Source organism: Labeo rohita, chromosome 4 (assembly GCF_022985175.1).
Source record: "Labeo rohita strain BAU-BD-2019 chromosome 4, IGBB_LRoh.1.0, whole genome shotgun sequence".
Lineage (NCBI taxonomy): Eukaryota > Metazoa > Chordata > Actinopteri > Cypriniformes > Cyprinidae > Labeo > Labeo rohita.
This window is the reverse complement of record NC_066872.1, coordinates 33,896,789-33,907,777: the sequence shown is the minus strand read 5'-3', so window position 1 is coordinate 33,907,777 and position 10,989 is coordinate 33,896,789. Positions and strand designations below refer to the sequence as shown.

The following is a 10,989-nucleotide window of genomic DNA, read 5'->3' as shown; positions in this document are numbered from 1 at the left end:
CGGAAACGCCCACTGGTGGTTCAGCTGCACAGACGATGGTTGTTTGGTTTTCCCCGAGTTCATTGACTGCTAAATCAGGAAATACAAGCCTACATTCAATGCGATCGATGCCTTCTTGTGATTTTAGTCGCTCCAGGGTGTTTTAGAAACATTGAGAGACTTGACGACTCGTTTTAGAAAGAGCCGAGCGAATGATTTGATTCCTCAGGATGACAATCGATAAAGTAGATAAATAGATAAAGTTAGGTGAACGCTCAAGGTTTGTAGGTGAGAGACATCACACCTTTCATCATGCCGAAAACGAAAAGCGACGAGGAATTTTCTTTCGTCAGTCCCGTGGTGAAATATTTGCTTTTTTTCTTCAACATGATATTTTGGGTAAGTGTTGTTAATATATTAATTATATCATATTATAAAATAAACATATAATAAAACATTTATAAAGAATGCATTCATTTTTGTGTGTTTTGGAAAGATAATATTATCAAACACATACAAATAATCATTTGTATACTTTTTAAAACACACTCTCAGGAAAAAAGGTACAAAAGCTGTCACTGGGACAGTACCTCTTCAGAATGTACACATTCATATTGGTATCTTAGTAGGGACATATTAGTAGCTAAAGTGTCTAAAAGGTACCGCCACAGTGACAGCTTTTGTACCTTTTTGTTCTGAGTGTAAGCACACTATACATTCTATTACATAATCCTCACACACACACACAAAATACTCTCTGTGTTTTTTATACATATATAAGAACAAAGAGACTAAATACTGCATATGTAGAGTTGTTTTTAACTTCTCCTCACATGATGTGGTGTAATGATTAACATTTTAGCAAATGACTTTTGAAACTGCTACTTTTTTAATGCACAACCACGAAGCAAGTGTTGCATTTATATGACTAGAATTAATGTAGCCTACTTAGTTGACTTCCAGACTGAATGATGGTCAGATGAGTCTAACTTGACCTGTATTCATGAAGACTAATCGAGTTTAGTATGAACAAGAACTAAAAACATCACCCATGGGCATGTCTCAACATCAATGTGTATCACTACACCACAGCCTAGATTCTCAGAATACCTCGGAAATCACAGAACAGTTCGTCACGGACGTTACGGGAGCCTAACCTGTTTGAGCTTGACTTGATGTACTGAGACTGTCTGCATTTTGCCGCAATAAAATGGGCCTGCTGTGCAATAGAGTCTTGCTGGAATAATAATGAGTTCATATTAGACCTCATCAACAAAACCCTCTTTTGTGGAGTTCTTGATACTGCCAGTTTACTTTCCCGAACTTTTTTAAACTTGTGGCAGTTGCTAAGCAGCGGGTCTCATTGATTCATATGCTGATAGAGCGATGCAGGGTGTTTAGATGAGTGGGGGCCCCATGCTTTCTTTATTTGTTGCCCTGTAGCATTTACTGAATAATAGACCTTAATGAATAACGCCTCTTCAGAGAGAGAATCAGACACCCAATATATTTAAAACATACTTTGATACTTTGCAAAAAGGCATTGAAATTACTATTACCTTTTTAATAATTTATATAGACACCATGGGTTGAAGATAAGCTAAGTGCAGTTGATCAGAGTGCATTGCATGCTTGCTAGTGCAAGTATGCACATGCAAATACCTAAGGAGATTTCATGAGATTTCAACTTGTTATAATACTAAGAATTTGACTACTGGGTCTCAATTCACTGTACAAAAAACATCTGTTGCACATCTTAGTGGTATATAGCTATGTAGAATAGTAATTCACCTTTGGGAAACAGAAAAGTATTTCAGTATTAGAATTTGTGGTCGACTGGATACAGGAAATGTGAATTTGCAAATCGAACGTGTGAATTTGCAAATTAGATCAACATACTGAAGAGATTGTTTCCTTCCTCTTACAGGACTGTTTGAAAAAAATGCACATAAATTTGCACATAAACATAAATGGTGATTGATTGCATTTTAAATATTATATTTTCAATAACGTTATTATAAAAATAAGAGCTCTAGCTTTGGCTCTACAGCTCTTACAGGTCAGATTAAATTAATATAAATATTATTATATTTATTATTATTGTTATTATTAATACATAAATGTATGGAAGCCCGTTTCTGCCATTGAATAAATTTTTTAAAAAAGGTTATTGCCACTTACCTCACAATTCTGACTTTTTTTCTCACAATTGTGACATATAAACTCACAATTGCAAGAAAAAAAGTCAGAATTGCGTGATATAAAGTCAGAATTGCTCGATATAAAGTCAGAATTCTGAGAAATAAAGTCAGAATTGTGTGATATAAACTTGCAATTGCGAGTTATTAAGTCAGAATCGTGAGATTTAACTTTGCAATTCTCTTGCAGTTCTGACTTTATTTTTTGCAATTGTGAGTTTATATCCAGCAATTCTGACTTTATATCGAGTAATTCTGACTTTATAACTTGGAATTGTGTGTTTATATCTCACAGTTCGGAGAAAAAAAGTCCAAATTGCGAGATGTAAATTCGAAATTGCAAGAAAAAAGTCCGAATTGTGAGATAGAAATTAAACATTTTTTATTTTTTTTTTATTCAGTGATGGTAACAGACTTCCATATAAATGTATTATTTAATAAATAAATATTTTACTATTATTTTTAGTATTATTAAACATTTAGATAAACCTGAATGCCTTGAGTTAGACCAATTCAAGCAAATAAATACCTCCAACTAGGATCTTTTCTGGCTTTAAAGTGACCTCAGGCTAAGAATACGGACATTGCTTTCTCAGAGAAAACGATGTGGAGTTTCGTAGTAACCTGATAGCTGTGTCAGTGAAAGGGGGCTACATTGTGTCAGACAAACTGGGACCTTTTGTTGCGTGAGAACCAAAAAGTGAATGAACCTTGAAGCTCCGCTTCTTTTTATAGAGTTTCCTGTACTCTGTTCTTCTCATGAGCTTTCACTGATGCTGTATATACTGTAAGTATGTACAAACTTGGCAGTTTGAGGTGAGCCACAGGCCCCCTCACTTGACCTTAAACTTGACAATAAGAGTCTTTACTTTACTTAGCCAAGCCATTTACACACTTAAGTCCTTTTTTATTTAGCAAAACGGATGAATAAGGATTTGTTCCTGCCACACCCTGAAGAGGAATGGCATTGACATAAGAATCATCCTGTGTCTTTGATCTGTTTTAACATAGAGGTTCACGTGTTATTTTTGTGTCATAGGTAATCGCACTCATCCTCATATCTATTGGAGTTTATTCCAGGATAGTTAAACACGGTAAGTGTGTTTACTCGGAAAACCCACTGGACGGCAGAACGGGGTTTATATCCTCAGATATCTGTATTTATGTAGCCTTCTTCCCAGTCGTTGAAGCTACTTTATATGGTGATGCTGCTAACACAAGCCATTTTCCACAACAAAGTGTAAAAACAGCAAGTAAACTACAGAAAAAGAGCTTGTAAGTGTTAGGCTGTATCATAATGAATTTAAAAGCAAATATGATGTAGTTTGATTCAAGTGGTAGCCAAATCAACAAAGATATTCACTTGACAAATAAAAGTTTAATAAGTCTGATCTGGAACTTATACTGACACCTACACTCTTAAAAATAAAGGTGCTTTGAAAGGTTCTTCACAGCGATGCCATAGAAGAACCATTTTTGGTTCCAGGAAGAACCATTCAGTCAAAGGTTCTTTAAAGAACCATCTCTTTCTTACCTTTGTATAATCTCAAGAACCTTCTTTTGCCATAAAGAACCTTTTGTGAAACAGAAAGGTTCTTCAGATGTTAAAGGTTCTTTATGGAACCATTTAGACAAAAAACGTTCTTCTTTGGCATCATGAACCACCTTTATTTTTAAGAGTGTAATGGTGGTAAAGAAGCATTTTGCAAAAGCGTTAGTTTTCATTAACCAGTGTCATCGCATAAATTCAGCTATTAATACTTTCATCCACAATGTCTAGTAATATAGGGGTTACTGAGGTAAAGTGAATCTTTTATAGATCAAATTGTGTATATACTGTATTATAGATAATGTTTGTCTATCTGTACTGCCACAAAAACTGTTAATCTATCTGGTATGTCTCTGTTTTATTCTGTAGAGACAGCGCTGGCCTGTCTGACGGTGGATCCTGCTCTGTTACTGATGATAGTGGGAATTATCATGTTCTTAATCACGTTCTGTGGCTGTGTGGGTTCTCTGAGGGAGAATATATGCTTATTGCAAACAGTAAGTCAGTAATAAAGCCAGCTGCCTGATCAGAATCCAACATTTTTAGATGGTTTTCAGGATATTACAGCATAGTTTTTCCAGATTATATGTGTAATTTCTGTTTTTGAATCAGCAAAGTATGAGGTCAAAACTAGAGAACGACCTACAATTATCTAAATTTCACTACTCTTATTTGAAGTTATTGAAACAGGAGTAGAAAGGTAGTTTTTTAGGCAAATCAATTGTATTCTGAAGCACAGTATTAGATATTTGAAAAAGAACTCTGATCAAAATTAGAGAACACTTACAGATACCTCCAAGTTATTGGTGTTAATCTGGCACCTGCTGCTAATTTCCTTAATTATATGACAAACCCTATTTAACTGACAGCATTCCATCAATTTTCACTGAGATTGCAAGATGGCAGGATGCTCTAAGGTGACTAAAACCCTGGACGTTGTCCAGATTAAGACCAAAGGGATGACCCTTTCAGCCATTGCAAGAGAAGTTGGCCATTCCATATCTGTGATTTCTCAAACATTGCAGGTTTACAATGATACTAATACATTCAAGTCCCCCAAAAAGGCTGGTCGTCCTCTTAGACAAATGCACAAGAAGGATAACACAGAGACTCTTAATGGTGAATCGGTTCAGCACTGCAGCTGGAATTGCTTACCAGTTCAATGCTGAACAGGGTAAGGATCTGTCCCTGCATGTTTAAGAGAAGTCAGACTGAGAGCACACAGAAAGACGCAAAATGCTAACCTCAACTTTGCTAAGGAGCATATTGTGTGGAGAGAGAAGAACTGGTCCAAAGTTCAGTTTAGTGATGAGAGCAAGTTTAATTTATTTGAGTCTGATGAGAAACTGAAGCCAAAATGTGTAAAGAAGTAAGTGGAAATGTTTTCTTGAGAGATGTTTTCTTTAGCAAAATTTGGACCTTTTATACACATACATGACAGGATGAATGCAAATATTTATCAGAACCTCCTTCAGCAACATGCAGTTCCTTCCCTGGAAGCATCTCCCATTCAGCCTGCAACTTTCATACAAGACAATGCCTGTGAAACTGTAAAGCACAACACTGAACACTAAAAAAATGATCTAAACCCAATTCAAAACCTCTGGAAAATCCTTGGTAACAATGTTATGGCTAAGAACCCACTATAGTTAACAAACTATGGAAAGAAGTAGAAGACAGGTGGAACAAATCACACCAGTGCAGTGTGATGTCCTGACTGCAGATGTGCTGAAGTCATTCAAAGCATTGCAAGAGAAGTTGGTCATTCCAAACCTGGTGATTTGTTGAATATTGCAGGTCTACAATCACACTAATTCATAAGTCTCCCCAAAAACGTGGATGCCCATGTAAGACAAATGCATGAGAACACGGGATAATGCAGAGACTCTCAGTGGCAAATGGGTTCAACACTGCAGCTGGAATTGCTTGTCAGCGCTGAACCAGGAAAGAATCTGTCTTGGCATGTTTAAGAGAAGTCAGACTGAAAGCGCTCTCTGTGGTAACCAAGCCTCTCATCAGCAGAAAGAATCAAAAAGGCTAAGCTCAACTTTGTTGAGGAGCATGTTGTGTGGAGAGACAGAACTGGTCCAAAGTTCACTTTAGTGATGAGAGCAAAGGAAGATATTCAAAGCGAGGGCCTCTACACTTCATACTCATTTCTGACAGCTGTAACCCTCCAACATTTTTAGCTATCTTTTTTTTGTGCTACAGATATTTCGTCAAACATGTTAGCAGAACAGTGGTATACCTACAGCTAATATTCAGATCAGTTTTCAGAAAACAGAACAGTATTTCAGAAAAAAATCAAGTATTTATAGATTTGATCTTCACTGTAGAATGTGCAAGATACATAAAGCGAACCCTAATAGCAAACTCTAATTCCCTTGCAGTTTTGCATCATCCTGACTATCATCTTTCTGCTGCAGCTAGTGGCTGGCATTCTTGGTTTTGTCTTCTCAGACAAGGTAAAAATCATCATAATGCTACAAGCCTGATTATATCCATTCTGTAGAGCTAATGTGAACCCGGGTTGTATTTACTTAAGTAACCGACGCTCATTTAATTCTAAATTGTATCTTTACTTTGTTTAATTTACCTTTAATTCATCAGATTACAGTATAGCGTTTTAGTGCACCATTAAATCCCCGTCTTTGTAAAGGCTTTGTATAGACAGGCATAAATACACTATTTAAACTGTGTGGACATGCTATAACAAAGCCCACAGACACAAACATCCAGGATTTTTAGTTGACACGGTGCGCCCTCTACTGTTTGTTGCCTACCAGTGTAATATGTCTATTTACAGACATCAGCATTTCATATGACAATTCTAATAATCCAACATTTTAAAATGTGACCCTGGACCACAAAAACAGTCTTAAGTAGCATGGGTATATTTGTAGCAATAGCCAAAAAAATACATTGTATGGGTCAAAATTATAGATTTTTCTTTTATACCAAAAAATATTTGGAATTTAAGTAAAGATCGTTTTCCATAAAGATATTTTGTACCGTAAACTTTGATTAGTTATATGCATTGCTAAGAACTTCATTTCTACACCATTTTTTTTTTGCACCCTGAGATTCAAGATTTTCCAAATAGTTGTATCTTAGCCAAATATTGTCATATCCTAACAAACCATACATCAAAGGAAAGCTTATTTATCCTCTACAGGCACGTGGCAGAGTAACAGAAATGGTTGGCAACGCCATTAAGCATTACAGGGATGATATGGATCTTCAAAACCTCATCGACTACGGGCAAAAACAGGTCCGAGTTAATGTATACATGTATAACACATAATTGTTTGTATTTGTAATAGTTGATAATGATGTTTTTTGTTTATTAATGATCAGTTTAACTGCTGTGGGGGGATCTCTTACATGGATTGGTCTCAGAACATGTACTTCAATTGTTCAGATGAGAACCCGAGCACAGAGCGCTGTTCTGTGCCTTTCTCCTGCTGCCTGATCTCCAAAGAGGAGGTGAGAAAATGCTTCAAAAAGGATGTGTGCACTTTTACTATATACGTAATATATTAAATCTCCTTTCCCCTAATTCCACTTTGCCTTTTTTCTGTTTTGTCAGACTGTTATAAATACCATGTGTGGTCATGGAGTGCAGAACATGGCTTATGGGAAAGCTGGTGACTTTATTAACACCAATGGCTGCATTGATAAAGTGGTGAACTGGATCCACAGTAACCTGTTTCTGTTGGGAGGCATCGCCCTGGGCCTGGCTATCCCACAGGTACCTCTTCACATGGAATAAGCAGGCAATCTGCTTAGGGATAGTTTACCCTGAAATGAAAAATCTGTCATTCAGTCATTAATTTTTCAAGTTTATGTTGTTACAAACCTGTAAGACTTTCATTCATCTTTAGAACACAAATGCTGAAATCCAAGAGCTTTCTGACCCTGCATAGACAGCAAAGTGACTACCACATTCAAGGTCCAGAAAAGTAGTAAACACACTGTTAAATTAGTCCTACCTTTTTGGGCTTTGAACGTGTCAGTTGTGTTGCTGTCTATGCAGGGTCAGAAAGCTGTCAGATTTCATCAAAAATATCTTCATTTGTGTTCTGAAGATGAATGAGGTCTTTGGAATGACATGCGGGTGAGTAATTAATGACAGAATTTTCATTTTTGGGTGAACTAACACTTTAAAATGATGATCTAAATAATGTTAACTGTCATTGTGGGTGACCTTAGATTTCTTCCGATCTCAAACAGGCCACATGAAGCATCTAAATTTGGATTTCTCTTCTCTTTTTTCAGTTGGTTGGGATCCTCCTCTCTCAGATCCTCATTAATCAAATCCAGGATCAGATTAAACTACAAAATTACAACCAACAACATCGCTCAGACCCCTGGAGCTGAGAAAAAAAACTCAACGTTTTTATAGAAAGCTTCGGAATTCATTGCCGCCTGAAATGACTGACATTGCCTGGATTGTGAATAAGGAAAAGTGGGTTTAAGAACAGGCAACAAAGACATGTTTTCATATGTAAGGTCTTTTGTATGATATTTTATAAACCAGAATATTTATAAGAATACTGTAAGGCAAACTGAAGATCAAGAGGTCAATACAATTATTTTGGGATATTTTATGAGCACAAAATGTTTTTTAAAGAGTGTCATCCTAGCAAAGGATGGTGTAAAATGGTTTAACATGATATTTATTGGTTTTCAAGTATCAACATTTTTTAAAACAATATTTGTGTTGGTAGATATTATAAACATCTGAGATTTAAAAAGATCCCAAAAAATGAAAATTCTTTCTTTGATTACTCACCCTCATGTCGTTCCAAACCTGTAAGACCTTCGCTCATCTTCAAAACACAAATTAAGATGTTTTCTGAACCTGCATAGACAGCAATGGAACTGACACATTCAAGGCCCAGAAAGGTAGTAAGGACATTGTTAAAATAGTCCATGTGACATCAGTGATTCAACGGTAATATTATGAAGCTACGAAGCTTATGAAGAATACTTTTCTTAATTTGTGTTCTAAAGATGAACGTAGGTCTTAAGAGTTTGGAATGACATTAGGGTGAGTAATCAATGTCAGAATTTAAATTTTTTGATAAACTGTCCCTTTAATTAGAAACAAAAGTATTTTTATTCATTACATTTTTCCTGAAAATTCACTTTAACAAGTCTAAACAGTCAAATGTACTTCTTAACTATCACATTATTTCATTTCATATTATTATTTAAGTATTAACAAAGAAATAGTCTTACGAAGCACAAAACATTTAAAGAGTATTGGTTTTATAACACAGCTCACTAATCAACTCACTCCATTGCATTTGGCTGCGATCTTTCTGAACTCATGACTCCACCATCAACAAAATCTGGCCATAAAAATCTGCTTATAGTCTGAACAAACACAACATGCTTGATTTGGCCAGAGATTCAAGTGTTTACTGCCAGTAGTAGGGAGTAAGTGTCCTCCCTATTTTGACAATATCATGTTCATTAAGTGGATCTCAATGGATACAAACAATGCATTTTACAGTTTCTATGGTGTTTTATTTATCCCTTTTTATTAAAAATGTAAATAAAATATTTTTGAAATATAAATATTTGTTTCATTCTCATTATTACTATTATTAATAAATATTTTTCTTGTATTTTAACAAAAAACAATATTTTTATAATTAATACTTTTTTTTATTTGAACAAAGGTTAACTTTAGTTTTCTGTTTTAATCATATTATTATACTGTAAAAAAAAAAAAAAAAAATCTCCAGTTTCAACTTTTTAAGTTAATTTTAAGTTAAATCAACGTAAAAGTACAAGTCATTTCAACTCACTACAATACAGTATGTTTAAAGTTGATTTAACTTATGAGTTGAAATGACTTGTATTTTTAAGTTGGCTTAACTTAAAATTTCAAAGCAGCTGCTAAACCTAAGTTTTTAAGCTGAAACTGGTAAAAACTTTTTACAGTGCATTACTAAAAATGCACATTTCATACATATTTTAACAGAAGGAAACTTGGAATTTCTTGTTATTATGGTGTTACAGAGACGCAAATACACATACAAACATAATTTCCCCCCATTTTATTAACCTCCACATTCAAATAATCCACCTGTAAGACGTAAAGTGTAATCTAAGTTCTACTGAGTTGCACAAGGATGCTCAGGTTTTTTATTGGATGTAAGTTTAAGTCTAACACACGTTACAAAGACACATTCATAGGCATGCTAGGAAATGCATACCAGGTGCAGTGAAATCAAACGCGCAGTATACTGAGAACAGCCGAGAGCCGGTAACTCATGAGACCCTTATCCAAAACTCATTTGGAAATCCAAACAGACAGTGTGGCAGACACCTTCAGTTTGTTAACATTATTAAAACGCCAGTGTAAAAAAAAACACACAGCAGAGGTATTAAGTCAGTGTACAGGAAAGCAATAGGCAGTGCGTGTGTAAAGTGTGACGGAGGTAGATGTTTTGGGCCAGGCTCTCCCATTTAGAGCTTGAGTGTGTTTGTGTGTGGTCCCCGGTCTGTGCCTCCCTCTGACTCATTCTACAGCGGCCATGTTAGACGGGCTTTTTAAGGAGGCCCTGTGTTGGGAGCACGCAGGATAGCTTACCAACCACATCGACACCAACAAGTGCTGCTGCCTAAATCTGATACACCAAACTACTCAAAGTTTATTCCCCTCCCTTGAGAATTCCTGTTAGTTTCCATGGTGACAGCCAATTTAGAGCTTTGTGTTGTACTTGTGGGAATAAGATGAAAATAACGATTTGAAACGATTAAATAAGATAAACTCAGTCATGAATCACAACGCAAAGTGCGCTAAAGGTACCAACATAAAAGACCTGTTTTCTGAGTCTGCAAGGTTTAACGCAGACTGGCAATGTGAAATTGTTTAAACTACTTTTTGTATTAATATTGCACATAAGTTTATACTGTGTCTACCGTACATTGTGTTCATTACACGACTGTAGAACATTACATGTTTTTAACCATCATTACATTTGTGTATACAGTGAATTGCCAACATCCTGTTTCTCTCTCATCACTATGGAAGCCCATTTCCGCGACAAAAGGAGAAAAAAAAACCTTGGTAAATCATAATTAGCACATAAGAGCTGTAATTATGACATTAAAAGTTTAAATTTATTTAATCATATTTATGAGATGAAGTCAAAATAATTAGATACTGAGTTATAATAGATACAAAAGTCAAACTTGTGAGATACTAAGTCAGAACTAAAATGAAGTGAAAAAGTCAAAATTATG

The 10,989-nt window shown here is 35.5% G+C and overlaps 1 protein-coding gene across 1 annotated transcript; it reads left to right on the top strand.

The window, feature by feature from the left end:
• Positions 1 to 24: 24 nt before the first annotated feature.
• On the top strand, positions 25 to 9,298 carry tspan33a (tetraspanin 33a). The gene is made up of 8 exons (XM_051108356.1): positions 25 to 378; positions 3,217 to 3,271; positions 4,096 to 4,223; positions 6,117 to 6,191; positions 6,902 to 6,997; positions 7,084 to 7,212; positions 7,316 to 7,477; positions 8,005 to 9,298. Exons 1-8 carry the CDS (start codon positions 292 to 294, stop codon positions 8,104 to 8,106), a joined length of 834 nt encoding a protein of 277 aa, XP_050964313.1. The 5' UTR covers positions 25 to 291; the 3' UTR covers positions 8,107 to 9,298.
• Positions 9,299 to 10,989: the final 1,691 nt, after the last annotated feature.

Excerpts from the sequence above, each read along its gene's own strand:
- tspan33a (XM_051108356.1), top strand. The coding sequence starts at position 292 with ATGCCGAAAACGAAAAGCGACGAGGAATTTTCTTTCGTCAGTCCCGTG. Across the intron at positions 6,192-6,901 it reads GTTTTGTCTTCTCAGACAAG|GCACGTGGCAGAGTAACAGA; the intron begins GTAAAAATCATC and ends TATCCTCTACAG. Across the intron at positions 7,213-7,315 it reads GCCTGATCTCCAAAGAGGAG|ACTGTTATAAATACCATGTG; the intron begins GTGAGAAAATGC and ends CTGTTTTGTCAG.